At 40.4% G+C, this 12,295-nt stretch overlaps 1 protein-coding gene across 3 annotated transcripts in view; it reads left to right on the top strand.

Moving 5' to 3' along the window:
- The window catches only part of TULP3 (TUB like protein 3), a 67,887-nt gene that overhangs the window by 36,214 nt on the left and 19,378 nt on the right, over window positions 1-12,295 (top strand). For all 3 annotated transcript variants that reach the window (XR_008391051.1, XM_037133937.2, XM_053662372.1), the window contains exons 3-4: window positions 4,281-4,440; window positions 5,127-5,303. Coding sequence is in view for 2 of the 3 variants with exons in the window: in XM_037133937.2 (XP_036989832.2) it covers window positions 4,281-4,440; window positions 5,127-5,303 (337 nt within the window). In the remaining variant the exon portion in view is untranslated. The remainder of the gene's footprint in view (window positions 1-4,280; window positions 4,441-5,126; window positions 5,304-12,295) is intronic.

The following is a 12,295-nucleotide window of genomic DNA, read 5'->3' as shown; positions in this document are numbered from 1 at the left end:
CTTTCCATCCATTATACAAGACTTCTCAGATGCTAGAAGAACCTTATCAGTAGATTCCATGAGGAGGACTGCATTATAATCTCCTATGTATTTAGTGTTCCTGGTACATTAAGGTCCATCTATTCATATTAATTCATGATTCTCAATAATCTCAAAAACCCCAATTATTCCTTCCATTTTGCTCTAAATTCTCTATTTATTCTTTTTCTTATACAGCAAGTCCTCACTTAATGTCCTCAATAGGTTCTGCAACGTTTTAAAATATATTTTATTGATTATGCCATTACAGTTGTCCCATTGTCCCCTTTCATTCCCCTCCACCCTGCACTCCCCCTCCCCCACCATTCCCCCCCCCTTTTTGTTTATGTCCATGTGTCACAAGTTCTTTAGATTCTATATTTCCCATACTGTTCTTGCCCTCCCCCTGTCTATTTTCTATCTACCATCTATGCTACTTATTCTCTGTACCTTCTCCCCCTTCTCCTCCTCCCACTCCACTGTTGCTAACCCTCCATGTGATCTCCATTTCTGTGGTTCTGCTCCTGATCTAGCTATCCTCTTAGTTTGCTTTTGTTTTAGGTGTGGTTGTTAATAATTGTGAGTTTGCTGTCCTTTCACTGTTCATCTTTTTTATCTTCTTTTTCTTAGATAAGTCCCTTTAACATTTCATATAATAAGAGCTTGGTGATGATGAACTCCTTGAATTTGATCTTATCTGAGAAGCACTTTATCTGTCCTTCCATTCTAAATGAAAGCTTTGCTGGATAGAGCAATCTTGGATGTAGGTCTTTGGATTTCATGACTTGGAATATTTCTTCCCAGCCCCTTCTTTTGAGAAATCTGCTGACAGTCTGATGGGAAGTCCTTTGTAGGTACTGTCCCCTTATCTCTTGCTGCTTCTAGGATTCTCTCCTTCATTTTAATCTTGGCTTATATAATTATGATGTGCCTTGGTGTGTTCTTCCTTGGGTCCACCTTCTTTGGGACTCTCGGAGCTCCTGGATTTCCTGGAAGTCCATTTCCTTTGCTAGATTGGGGAAATTCTCCTTTATTATTTGTTCAAATAAGTTTTCCACTTGGCTGCTCTTCCTCTTCCCCTTCTGGTACCCCTAGTTGGATGTTGGAATGTTTAAAGATGTCTTGTAGGTTCCTAAGCCTCTTCTCATGTTTTTGAATTCTTGTTTCTTCATATTTTTCTGTTTGGTCATTTTTTTCTTCCTTCTGGTCCACTCCCTTGATTTTAGTCCCAGTTTCCTTTCCATCACTATTGGTTTCCTATGCATTTCATTTCAATTAGTTTAGCCTTCATTTGTTCCTCTAATTTGTGACTAAAATCAACCAGTTCCGTGAGCATCCTGATCACCAGTGTTTTGAACTGTGCATCTGATAGGTTGGCTATCTCTCGGTCACTTAGAAGTATTGGCTCTGGGGCTTTGAGCTCTTCTTGAGCCATAATGTTTTGGTCTGTTCGTACCTATTATGTATGAGGGGCGAAGCTTTAGGTGTTCACCAGGGTGGGGCGACCCAGTCACTGGGTTGTGATGCTCTATGTGGGGACAGGGTCAGTGAAGGACAGTGGCGCTTGCTCCATGTTCTTTCTTGGATTGCGGTTCCCTCTGCTGCTTCCCACAAGCAAACTGGGCCCCCCAGGTGCTGGCTCATGGGTATGTGGGCCTGTGTATCCTCGAGGACCCTGTGGGTCTCTCCAACAAACTCTCTCTGAGCCTGGGAGCTTCTCCCGGCACCTTCACCCAGAAAGTTTTTCCAATTGGTGCTTTTAGGCTTTAATTTCCGTCGCTGGGGCCCTAGCTTGTGTGGTCTGTCTCACTGTTCACTCCTTCACCTGGTTTATCTGAGTGTGAATGTGTGACCACGGTCAGCCAGCTGCCTTGCACCCTCACTGGGTCCGCCTGTTGCCACCCTGCACTTGGGATCTGCCAACCCGCTGCCTGTGCTTCTGGGTCGTCAGTCCGTCCACTTTTTCTTGCGTAACCCTGCTCTGCCAGCCGCTGATTCTGCCCCTCTTACCGGTCTGGCCGAATGATTTGTTGTTGTTGGACTTGCGTACAGTTCAATTTTCTGTGTTTTGGTTGCGTTTTTGTTACTAAAACTTTGTTGTCTTTAAACTTGGTTGTGCAGTGAGGTACAGTGTTTCCACCTACGCCTCCATCTTGGCTGGAAGTCTAGGTTCTGCAACTTTAAGCAAAACGGCGTATAGCAAAACCAGTTTTATCATAGGCTAATTGATACAAATAAGAGTTAAGTTCCTCTGCATCCCTTCAACATTATAATGAAATGATGTTGTTTGAGGACCTGCTGTAAACAAAGCTGGGTAAAAATAGTCCTATTTCTTCTGTGTCTTCTGAATTTACCTGCAGATTTTCATCTGGCCAGTTCAGGAAAAGCATATTTCCTTTCCCATAGAGGGTCCCACCTCTTGGAGCAATTCTTCTTGTTAGTGGCACTTTTTAAAAGCAGTATTAATGAAGAAAAGTAAGTAGATAGCTTTTTGCCAAAGAAACAATAAAGTAGGTTATAATATCTTTGCTTTTAAATAATGGCTTAATTTTTTAGCTTGAGACTTGGTACTTTCCTATTCTGAGATATTCCACAACCATAACAATTTCTATGTATTATAAAGCCTTATTTGCCAAAGCTTAAAAATAATGTATGTACCAGCACCTTCCTTTCCATCTTGTTGGGTATTTTTCTCATAGTCTCATATGTTTTTTTCCTGACTTTTCTTTCTACCATGTTCCTTATCTTCTATCCATAAATTGAATGCTTTCTATTTGTAAAGTTCCAACTGCTATTTTTTCTTTTTGCCCTTTGCCCTAATTTGTTTGATTAATAAATGAACAAGAAAGCAAAAATTATTGTTCTTTTGCTAATTAAAACATGGATTAAAACAAGGTAAGAGAAATTAAAAATACAGAAAACCAGAACGTGCTGGCCAGGTGGCCCAGTTGGTTGGAGCGTTGTCCCGTGCACCAAACGTTGTGGGTTTGCTGGTCAGGGCACGCGCCTCGGTTCCAGGTGTACACGGGAGGCAGCTGATCAGTGTTTCTCACTCACGTCAATGTCCCTGTCACCCTCTCTCTAAAATCAGTAAACATATCTTCAGGTGAAGATTTTTAAAAAAGGAAGAAAAAGGAAATTAATTATTTAATTCTACAACCCAGAGAATATTTTTTTCGTGTTGTTTTATTTTTTACCCATGCTTATATGTTTATATAGTTTAAACATGTGTTGATATTATACTTACTATATATATTTTAAGTAGATTTGTATCATGGAATGCATTTATGTATTATTAATATAGGTGCTCAATAAAATATTATTATTTCCATATTATTAGCCGTTCTCTTTTGGGGGCGGGTTTATACACACAAGAAGTTGTTCTAATCCTAAATTAGTACACTAAATTTAGTGTACTAATCCTAAATCTACACCTGGATGATTTTTTACATGTGCATACACTCAATATCAACAGCTCAGTTCATGGTACAGAACATTTCTAGGACCCTACAAAGTTTCTTCTTGCCACTTCCCAGGAAATTGCCTCTGCCCCACAACAGTTACTCTATGACTTCCATCACCTTCAGTTCGTTTGTTTGCTTTGCCTGTTTTTGGACTTAATATGAATGGAATCATCCAGTATGTACTCTTTTTGTGTCTGGCTTCTTCTACTCAGCAAGTATCTGTGGGGGAGGGGGGGACAGTCTTTCCATGTTGTAGTATGTATCATTAGTTTGATCTCTTTGTTGATGTGTAAAATTCCATTCATATGGTGATAGCACAATTTATTAACTCTCCTCTTGATGGATATTTGGGCTATTTCTAATCTGGAGCTATTATAAGTAAGAATTCAGTAGTCCTTTGAATCCAAAGAATAGAAAATCATATTTCTCTTCATTGGCTCCCACCTGCCAGCCCTTCATTTACTGCAGACCTTAGAATATCACATTTTTACTCAATGTTATTCCACAAAGAAGTTTACACAATAAAATAATAGTAAAATAGTGAAAGAAATACAGAAAATTAAAATAAGGATAAAATACCAATGCCTGGGAAGATAAACACAGTATGCAGTCTTTTAGGTCTACTAAATATTTATTAAATGAATAAATCCTTGTCCTTTTTTGTGCCTCAGTGTTCTCATAAGTGGGAAAATTAATTCACAAGGATTTTGTGTGAGAATCAGTGAAACACTATAAATGTTCAAAGTAGATAGGCCTTATCACAGCTCTCCTGGCTATAACATCAACATTTTTTCATAGCGAGCACTCCTGGAGAAGAAACAGAGAAAAAAGCGCCTGGAGCCACTCATGGTACAGCCAAATCCAGAAGCCAGGCTACGTCGGTCAAAGCCAAGAGGTTGTGAGGAGCAAACTCCTTTGGTGGAACCTCACACCCCTCACAACAATGTCATCCTACATGGTGTGTATTTAGGCGGCATCTCTTTCTTTTAGGGTACAGTTTTATAACCCAGAGGAAGGCAGGAGGATTCTTAGGTGGATCAAAGGAATAATATTAGCATTGTCATTGGGTACCTTCATACATTTTTATAATCAAATTCTGGGTCTTTGAGTTAGAATAAAAGCAGTGGTCTAATCAGTAGAAGATACTGTAAAGTTAATGTCCACCCTAGAATTGATATTTTTAGATGCCAAATGAATTAGTCCAAACTAGTCTATTTGAGGAGCAGAGTTAAATTTGAAGCCAGGAGTATGTAGAGAGCTTCTGTTCTTCCAATAGATAGACTCAAAGGATCATCTGAGATGATGAGAGGAAGAAGGGAGAACAGGATTAAGAGCTTCGAAATAAAGCCCCCCTGAGCTACTGAATTGTTTGGGATCTGAACTTTGGTGGACCTAGTTTGTTTCCAGAGTCTCATTCTTAAGTTTCTCAAGGCAACATCAAGTACATTTTACTTTAGTAAGAGTCAGCATGTTAGTAAAATGAACACCAGTCCAGAATTACTCTGTTAACAAATGTCCTCAGGGATATTTAGAAAAGAGAAGTGAAATGATTTGGTGGTTCTTAATTCTGCTTACTTATACCAAACCCACACAGCTCAATAGTGGATTATGCATTCTCTTTTTTTCCCCCCTTTTGAACCCTAGGCATTGATGGTCCAGCTGCCTTCCTGAAGCCAGATGCTCAAGATGTGGAAACCAAATTTCACGTTCTCTCAGTTGGCTCTTCTGCTACAGAAGAGGATACTGAAGGAAGTGTTGATGGGGAAAGCACTTTGGATACTGAGTCTAAGCCAGATCTTCAGGAGATTCTCCAAAAACATGGTGAGGGTTGGTCATGATTTTAAGGTAGTTTAATTGTCTTAGCCATTTATAGTCTTTTACTTCCTTTTCAATGAATGGTTTAGATGACTCAGCTTGCTTGTAATGTGGCTTAGGGCTTTGCAGAGGTGACAGTGTTAGGCATCTCTGACGTCTGAGAACTAATTGGTCATTGTCAGCGATAGTAGTTAGTATTTATCCTATTGCCTAAGAAAAATAAGATAATTAAATCAAATGTGACAAATCATCAGCATTAGCTACTATATATGACTATTTCTTTTTGATATTTTATGTTTAGTTCCTACCCTGTTCCGTTGACAAGGTTGCCACTCAGTCCCATACTGTGCTTCCATTTCACAGTTTATATTGATCTAGTGATAAGGGGAAAGATAAATAGCCAGCTTAATGGAAACACATATCAGATCAAAATGTATTTAAGCTAACACTTTATCTTATAATGCTGGTTTGTTTTTACGAAAATTAAAAATAACCTACAATTTCAGTCACTGTTTCCAGTGACAACTCTTTAAATACTTGAGACAGCTGTCAAGTGTAAGCTAATACTTTTTTTGACTAGAACCTACTTTCTTCCAGTTGAGGTTAACACTTCCATAAATATTCCTTTGCATTTCGGAGATCCCTTTTAATCTTCTTTCCTTCTTAGAAAAATAATTATGTAAGAGAAGTAATTAAGTGCCTACTTTTCAGATGAGGAGACTGAAGCCCAGTAATGAATTAATATTTATTGGATGCTTACTTTCTAATAGGTAGTCATTGCTAGGTCCTGGGCTGTATGAATGAGAAGATTATACCACAGAATTTTAGAATAGATGTATATTCACACAAGTTCACACATTCATTCATTTAGGAAACATGTACTGAGTATATAAATACTATGTATCAGCCATTGTTCTAAGCACTTAGGATACAATAGTAAACATGGTTCTGCCCCCATGGAGCATTTATTCTGATTGAGACTTCATGCCCTTAAATAGCAAAGAGAGCATGGAAAGGGGTGTCTAACCCAGAGTTGAGGATTTAGAAAGCTTTTCAGAAAAAGTGATGTCTAAGCTAGAGCCTGATTCAGGAAAAGGAGCTGGCAAGTTCAAAATGGCTGTAGCTGAGTGTGATGTGATGAGGTTTTAGAAGGGGAATGTGGAGCGATGAGTCCGGAGAGGTAAATGGGCTCTGATGATATATGACATTATAGGCCGTATTTGGAATTTGGGCTTTATCTGAAGAGTAATAGGAACCAACAAGGGATTTGAAGCTGAGAATTCATATCAGATTTGGGCTGTAGAAAAACTACTCAGTACTATAAAGAATAAATTGGAAGTGGGGCAGGTCTGGAAAGCAGGAAAATTGCTTAGGAGGTGGTTTGTGAAAAGGGGGCAAGAAAGACATCCCAGAAGAGTGATGGTTAACTGAGCCGTGGGGGACACACATCCTCCTGAGTGCGGTATCACCTGTGCTGCAGCTGAAGACTGACACTTCTGAATGTCTTTTGTATGCTGGGCATTTGACATACATTACCTCAATTATTTTAATATTTGTAATGGTACTTTGAGGAGTTTATATTAGACTCTTCATGTTACATGTAAGAAAATTTGTTCTGCCCTGGCTGGTGTAGCTCAGTGGATTGAGTGTTTGCCTGCGAACTAAGGGATCACAGTTCGATTCCCAGTCAGGGCACATGCCTGGGTTGCAGGCCAGTTCCCAGCAGGGGATGCATGAGAGGCAACCATACATTGATATTTCTCTCCCTCTGTCCTTCCCTTCCCTTCTAAAGATAAATGAATAAGATATATATTAAAAAAAGAAAATTTGTTCTAAGAAAGAGGCTAAGTAATTTGTCCAAGATCACACTGATAGTTTGGGTGGCAAACTTGGGCAGAAGAAATAACATGTGCAAAGGCATTGGCTATAAAAACAAGATGTTTGTGCAGACTGGGACTGATGACTAGAGTGTGGGTGAGGTAAAGGCAGTGTAGTGAAATGGATTACAACATAACGCTAGAGCCAGCTTGCTTGGTTTAGAATCTCAACTCTGCCACATCTGACTGGCAAAGGGGAAAAACAACTTTTCTCTACCTCAGTTTCCCTGTCTGTAATATGAGTGTGATCATTGCACTTCCTGATTACTTTACAACCACTATTATTACAAGAAGAGAAGAGCAAAGAGAACTTTACAGTTTAACCAAAAGGTAAATTACTCCAAGTTATCTAGCTGAGTAGTGGTAGACCTAGACTTTCTGATCCTTAGTCTAGTTCTTTCTCTCTTCCTATCTAATTCTTTGTTCTCCACTGCCCTACTAAGTGACCGCTGTGTTCTTTCTCAGAATTGGCCTCTCAGTGCCAGATACAGTGCCTTTTCCTGTCTCAACAGTTTGTGTGTTACAGTAACCCATTAAATGCACTCTTGATTAGGATCTAAGAAGTGTCAGTTTGGCAGATTATATCCCTTAAGTGGATCCAATCTGCTTGGACCCAGTCTGCTTGTCTTACAAGTTTGGGAGAAATATTTGCTCTCCATCTTTTTCTTTTTTATCCTCATCCAAGGGCATGCTCATTAATTAAGAGTTTTATACCTTTTTGCTACCAACTCCCCCCCCCCACAAAATTTTAGAAAAATGTCCTTTACAAACCAAATAATTTTTTCTTTTTTTAATCCTCACCTAAGTATATGTTTTATTTATTTTATTTTGGTCTTAGAATGACTTTTATTTATCTGTTTAAAATATATATTTTATTGATTATGCTATTACATTTGTCTCATTTTTTTTTCCCCTTTGTTCCCTTCTGTCTTGCATCCGACCTCCCAATATCATTCTCCCACCTTAGTTCATGTCCATGGGTCGTGCATATAAGTTCTTTGGCTTCTCCATTTCCTATACTGTTCTTTTTTTTTTTTTTAAATTTATTTTTTTTATTGATTATGCCATTACATTTCCTCTATTCCCCCCTCCCTTCCCCTCCACCCTGCATACCCCTCCCCCACCATTTCCCCCTTTAGTTCATGAACATGTGTCTCAAATTCTTTAGATTCTGTATTTCCCCTACTATTCTTACCCTCCCCCCTATGTATTTTCTATCTACTGTCTATGCTACTTATTTTCTGTACCTTCTCCCCCCTTCCCCTCCTCCCACTCCCCTGTTGCTAACCCTCCATGAGATCTTCATTTCTATGGTTCTGCTCCTGATCTAGCTATCCTCTTAGTTTGCTTTTGTTTTAGGTGTGGTTCTAATAACTGTGAGTTTGCTGTCCTTTCACTGTTCATCTTTTTTATCTTCTTTTTCTTAGGTAAGTCCCTTTAACATTTCATATAATAAGGGCTTGGTGATGATGAACTCCTTGAATTTGATCTTATCTGAGAAGCACTTTATCTGTCCTTCCATTCTAAATGAAAGTTTTGCTGGGTAGAGCAATCTTGGTTGTAGATCTTTGGTTTTCATGACTTGGAATACCTCTTTCCAGCCCCTTCTTGCCTGTAAGGTCTCTTTTGAGAAATCAGCTGACAGTCTGATGGGAAGTCCTTTGTAGGTGACTGTCCCCTTAGCTCTTGCTGCTTCTAGGATTCTCTCCTTCATTTTAATCTTGGCTAATGTAATTATGATGTGCCTTGGTGTGTTCCTTCTTGAGTCCAACTTGTTTGGGACTCTCTGAGTTTCCTGGATTTCTTGGAAGTCTATTTCCTTTGCCATCTTGGGGAAATTCTCCTTTATTATTTGTTCAAATAATTTTTCAACTGGTGGTTGTGCCTTTCCCCCTTCTGGTACCCCTATAATTCAGATGTTGGAACGTTTAAAGATGTCCTGGAGGTTCCTAAGCATCTCCTCATTTTTCTGAATTCTTATTTCTTCATTCCTTTCTGTTTGATCATTTTTTTCTTCCTTCTGGTTCTCTCCCTTGATTTGAGTCCCAATTTTCTTTCCATTACTATTGGTATCTTTTGTATCCGCATTCATTTCAATTAATTTAGCTTCCATATGTTTCTCTAATTTGTGACTAAAGTCAACCAGTTCTGTAAGGATCCTTATAACCAGTGTTTTGAACTGTGCATCTGAAAGACTGGCTATTTCTTCATCACTTAGGTCTATCGGTTCTGGGGCTCTGAGTTGTCCTAGAGCCATTTTTGGTCTATTCGTGCTGTTAAGTGAGCGGAGCGAAGCCTTAGTTGTTTACCAGGACGGGGCGACCCAGGTCGCTGGTTTGTGACGCTGTGTGTGGGGGCGGGGTCAGAGAGGGAGCAATGGCGTTCCTCTCCGCTAGCCCAGCGCATCCAGTCACTCACACGCCTCGGGCTTGCTTATCCGATCCTAATTGTGCGAGCCTGCTGCACCGCGCGGTTTTCCCTTCTCATTGGTTTCTCCGCACGTAAATGTGCGCGACTGACCGACCCACCACGCCTCTTCACTATGCGCTCCGGCAGCCAGCTCGCTGGCGATCAGCGCCCTCGGTTGCCTGCGCGCACCGCGCACCGCCCCGGGAATTTTTTCTTGCTAACCTGCTCCGCTGCTGGCCTCGCTCCTCGTACCGGTCCAGCCGAGTATCTAGTTGTCCTTTGGACTCCGTATTGTCGATTTTCCGTGTGGCTTGGTTGTGACTGCTGTTAAAAATAGTTGTTCTTAGATTTGGTTGTGCACAGAGGCGAGGTGGATCCTCCATCTACGTCTCCATCTTGGCTGAAGTCCCTCCTATACTGTTCTTAATCTCCCCGTCTGTTTTGTACTTACCATTTATGCTTCTTATTCCCTGTACATTTTCCTCCATTCTCCTCCCTCCCCCTCCCTGCTGAGAACCCTCCATGTGATCTCCATTTCTGTGATTCTAGTTCCTGTTCTAGTTGTTTGCTTAGTTTTCCTTATTTTTTAGGTTCAGTTGTTGATACCTGTGAGTTTGTTGTCATTTTACTGTTCATATTTTTTATCTTTTTCTTAGATAAGTCCCTTTAACATTTCATATAATAAGGGCTTGGTGATGATGAACTCCTTGAACTTGACCTTGTCTGGGAAGCACTGTAACTGCCATTCCATTCTAAATAAAGCTTTGCTAGATAGAGTCATATTGGATGTAGGTCCTTGCCTTTCGTGACTTGGAATAGTTCTTTCCAACCCCTTCTTTCCTGTAAGGTTTCTTTTGAGAAATCAGCTGACAGTCTTTATGGGACTCCTTTGTAGGTAACTGTCTCCTTTTCTCTTGTTGCTTTTAAGATTCTCTCCTTATCTTTCATCTTGGGTAATATAATTATGATGTGCCTTGGTGTGTGCTTCCTTGGGTCCAACTTCTTTGGACTTCTTCTTTTCTGAGCTTCCTGGACTTCCTGGAAGTCTATTTTCTTTGCCAAATTGGGGAAGTTCCCTTTCATTATGTTTTCAAATAAGTTTTCAATTTCTCGTTCTTCCTCTTATTCTGGCACCCCTATGATTCTGGTGTTGGAATGTTTAAAGTTTTCCAGGAGGTTCCTAAGCCTTTCCTTGTTTTTTTGAGTTCTTGTTTCTTCATTCTTTTCTGGTTGAAGGTTTCTTCCTTTTTTCTCATCCAAATTGTTGATTTGAGTCCTGGTTTCCTTCCCTTTACTGTTGGTTCTGTGTACATTTTCTTTTATTTCACTTTGAATAGCCTTCACATTTTCCTTTATTTTGCTACCATACTCAACCATTTCTGTGAGCATCCTGATTACCAGTGTTTTGAACTCTGCATCTGATAGGTTAGCTATCTCTTCATCACTTAGTTGTATTTTTGGAGCTTTGATCAATTCTTTCATTTGGGCCCTATTTCTTTGTCTTGGCACACCTATTATGTAGTAAGGGGTGGAGCCTTCGGTGTTCACCAGGGCGGGGCAACCCATGTTGCTCCATTTTGGTGCTCTGCGGGAGGGAGGGGTCGGAGAGGGAACAATGCTGCTTGCTCAGCTCTCCTGCTGGCTTTCAGTCACTTCCCCCGGTACACACAAGCAAATTGGGCCCTTCTGGTGCTGATTCCTGGGTGGGTGGGTTGGTCTACGTTCTAGGACTCTGTGGGTCTCTTCAAGGAACTCCTGTGAGGCTAGGAGTTTTTCTTGCCATCTCAACTCCCAAAGGTTTTTTCAGCCAGAGGTTTTGAGGCTTCATTTTCCTGTGTTGGAACCCTGGGTTGTGTGGTCTGTCTCACTCCCCAGTTGTTTCTCCCAGTTTATCTGCACACAAGTGGGACCGCCCACTCTGCCCAGCTGCCTGTCTCTGCCCTTCCTACCGGTCTGGATGAATGTTTCTTTTTTAATTCCTTGATTATAGGACTTCCATACAGTTCCATTTTCTGGCATTTGTGGTTATTTTTTGTTTTTAAATTTGTTGTTGTCCTTCTTTTGGTTGCGCATGGAGGCAAAGTGTATCTACCTATGCCTCCATCTTGGCCAGAAGTCATTTTGTTATACTTTTAATTTTCAATAATCCCTGTATACTTCCTCCCGCCCTCCCCTGTAAACACTGTGGTCCATGTCCATGAGTAGTTCTTCCTTTTTGCTCAATCCCTCCACTCCCTGTTCTCCTCTCCCTTAGCTGTCATCCTGCTTGCTCTCTATGAGTCTGTCTCTATTCTCCTAGTTAGTTCTGTTTCTTCATTAGATTTCACATCTGAGTAAAATCATATGGTATTTGTCTTTCTCTGCCTGGCTTATTTCATTTAGCATAATGTTCTCTAGGTTCATAAAACTGTTGTAAAGGGTAAAACTTCTTTATTTTTTACAGCTGAGTAGTATTCCATTATGCAAATGTCCCATAGTTGTTTTATCCACTCATCTGCTGATGGCCAAGGGCTGCTTCCTGTTTATTTATTTTATTGAGAGAGGAAGGGGGCAGGGGGAGAGAGAGAGAAAAACATTGATGTAAGAGAGAAACATGGATCAGTTGCCTCCTCTTCACACCCTAACTGGGGATCGAATCCTCAACCTAGGTATGTTCCCGACTGGGAATTGAACCTGCAATCTTTTGGTGTACTGGACGACATTCCAAGCAAC

The sequence above is a fragment of the Artibeus jamaicensis genome, unplaced genomic scaffold, assembly GCF_021234435.1.
Source record: "Artibeus jamaicensis isolate MK-2021 breed Jamaican fruit bat unplaced genomic scaffold, CSHL_Jam_final contig_1028, whole genome shotgun sequence".
In the NCBI taxonomy this organism is placed as follows: domain Eukaryota; kingdom Metazoa; phylum Chordata; class Mammalia; order Chiroptera; family Phyllostomidae; genus Artibeus; species Artibeus jamaicensis.
Note: the sequence above shows the minus strand (reverse complement) of the source record. Positions and strands in the feature narration are given on the sequence as shown.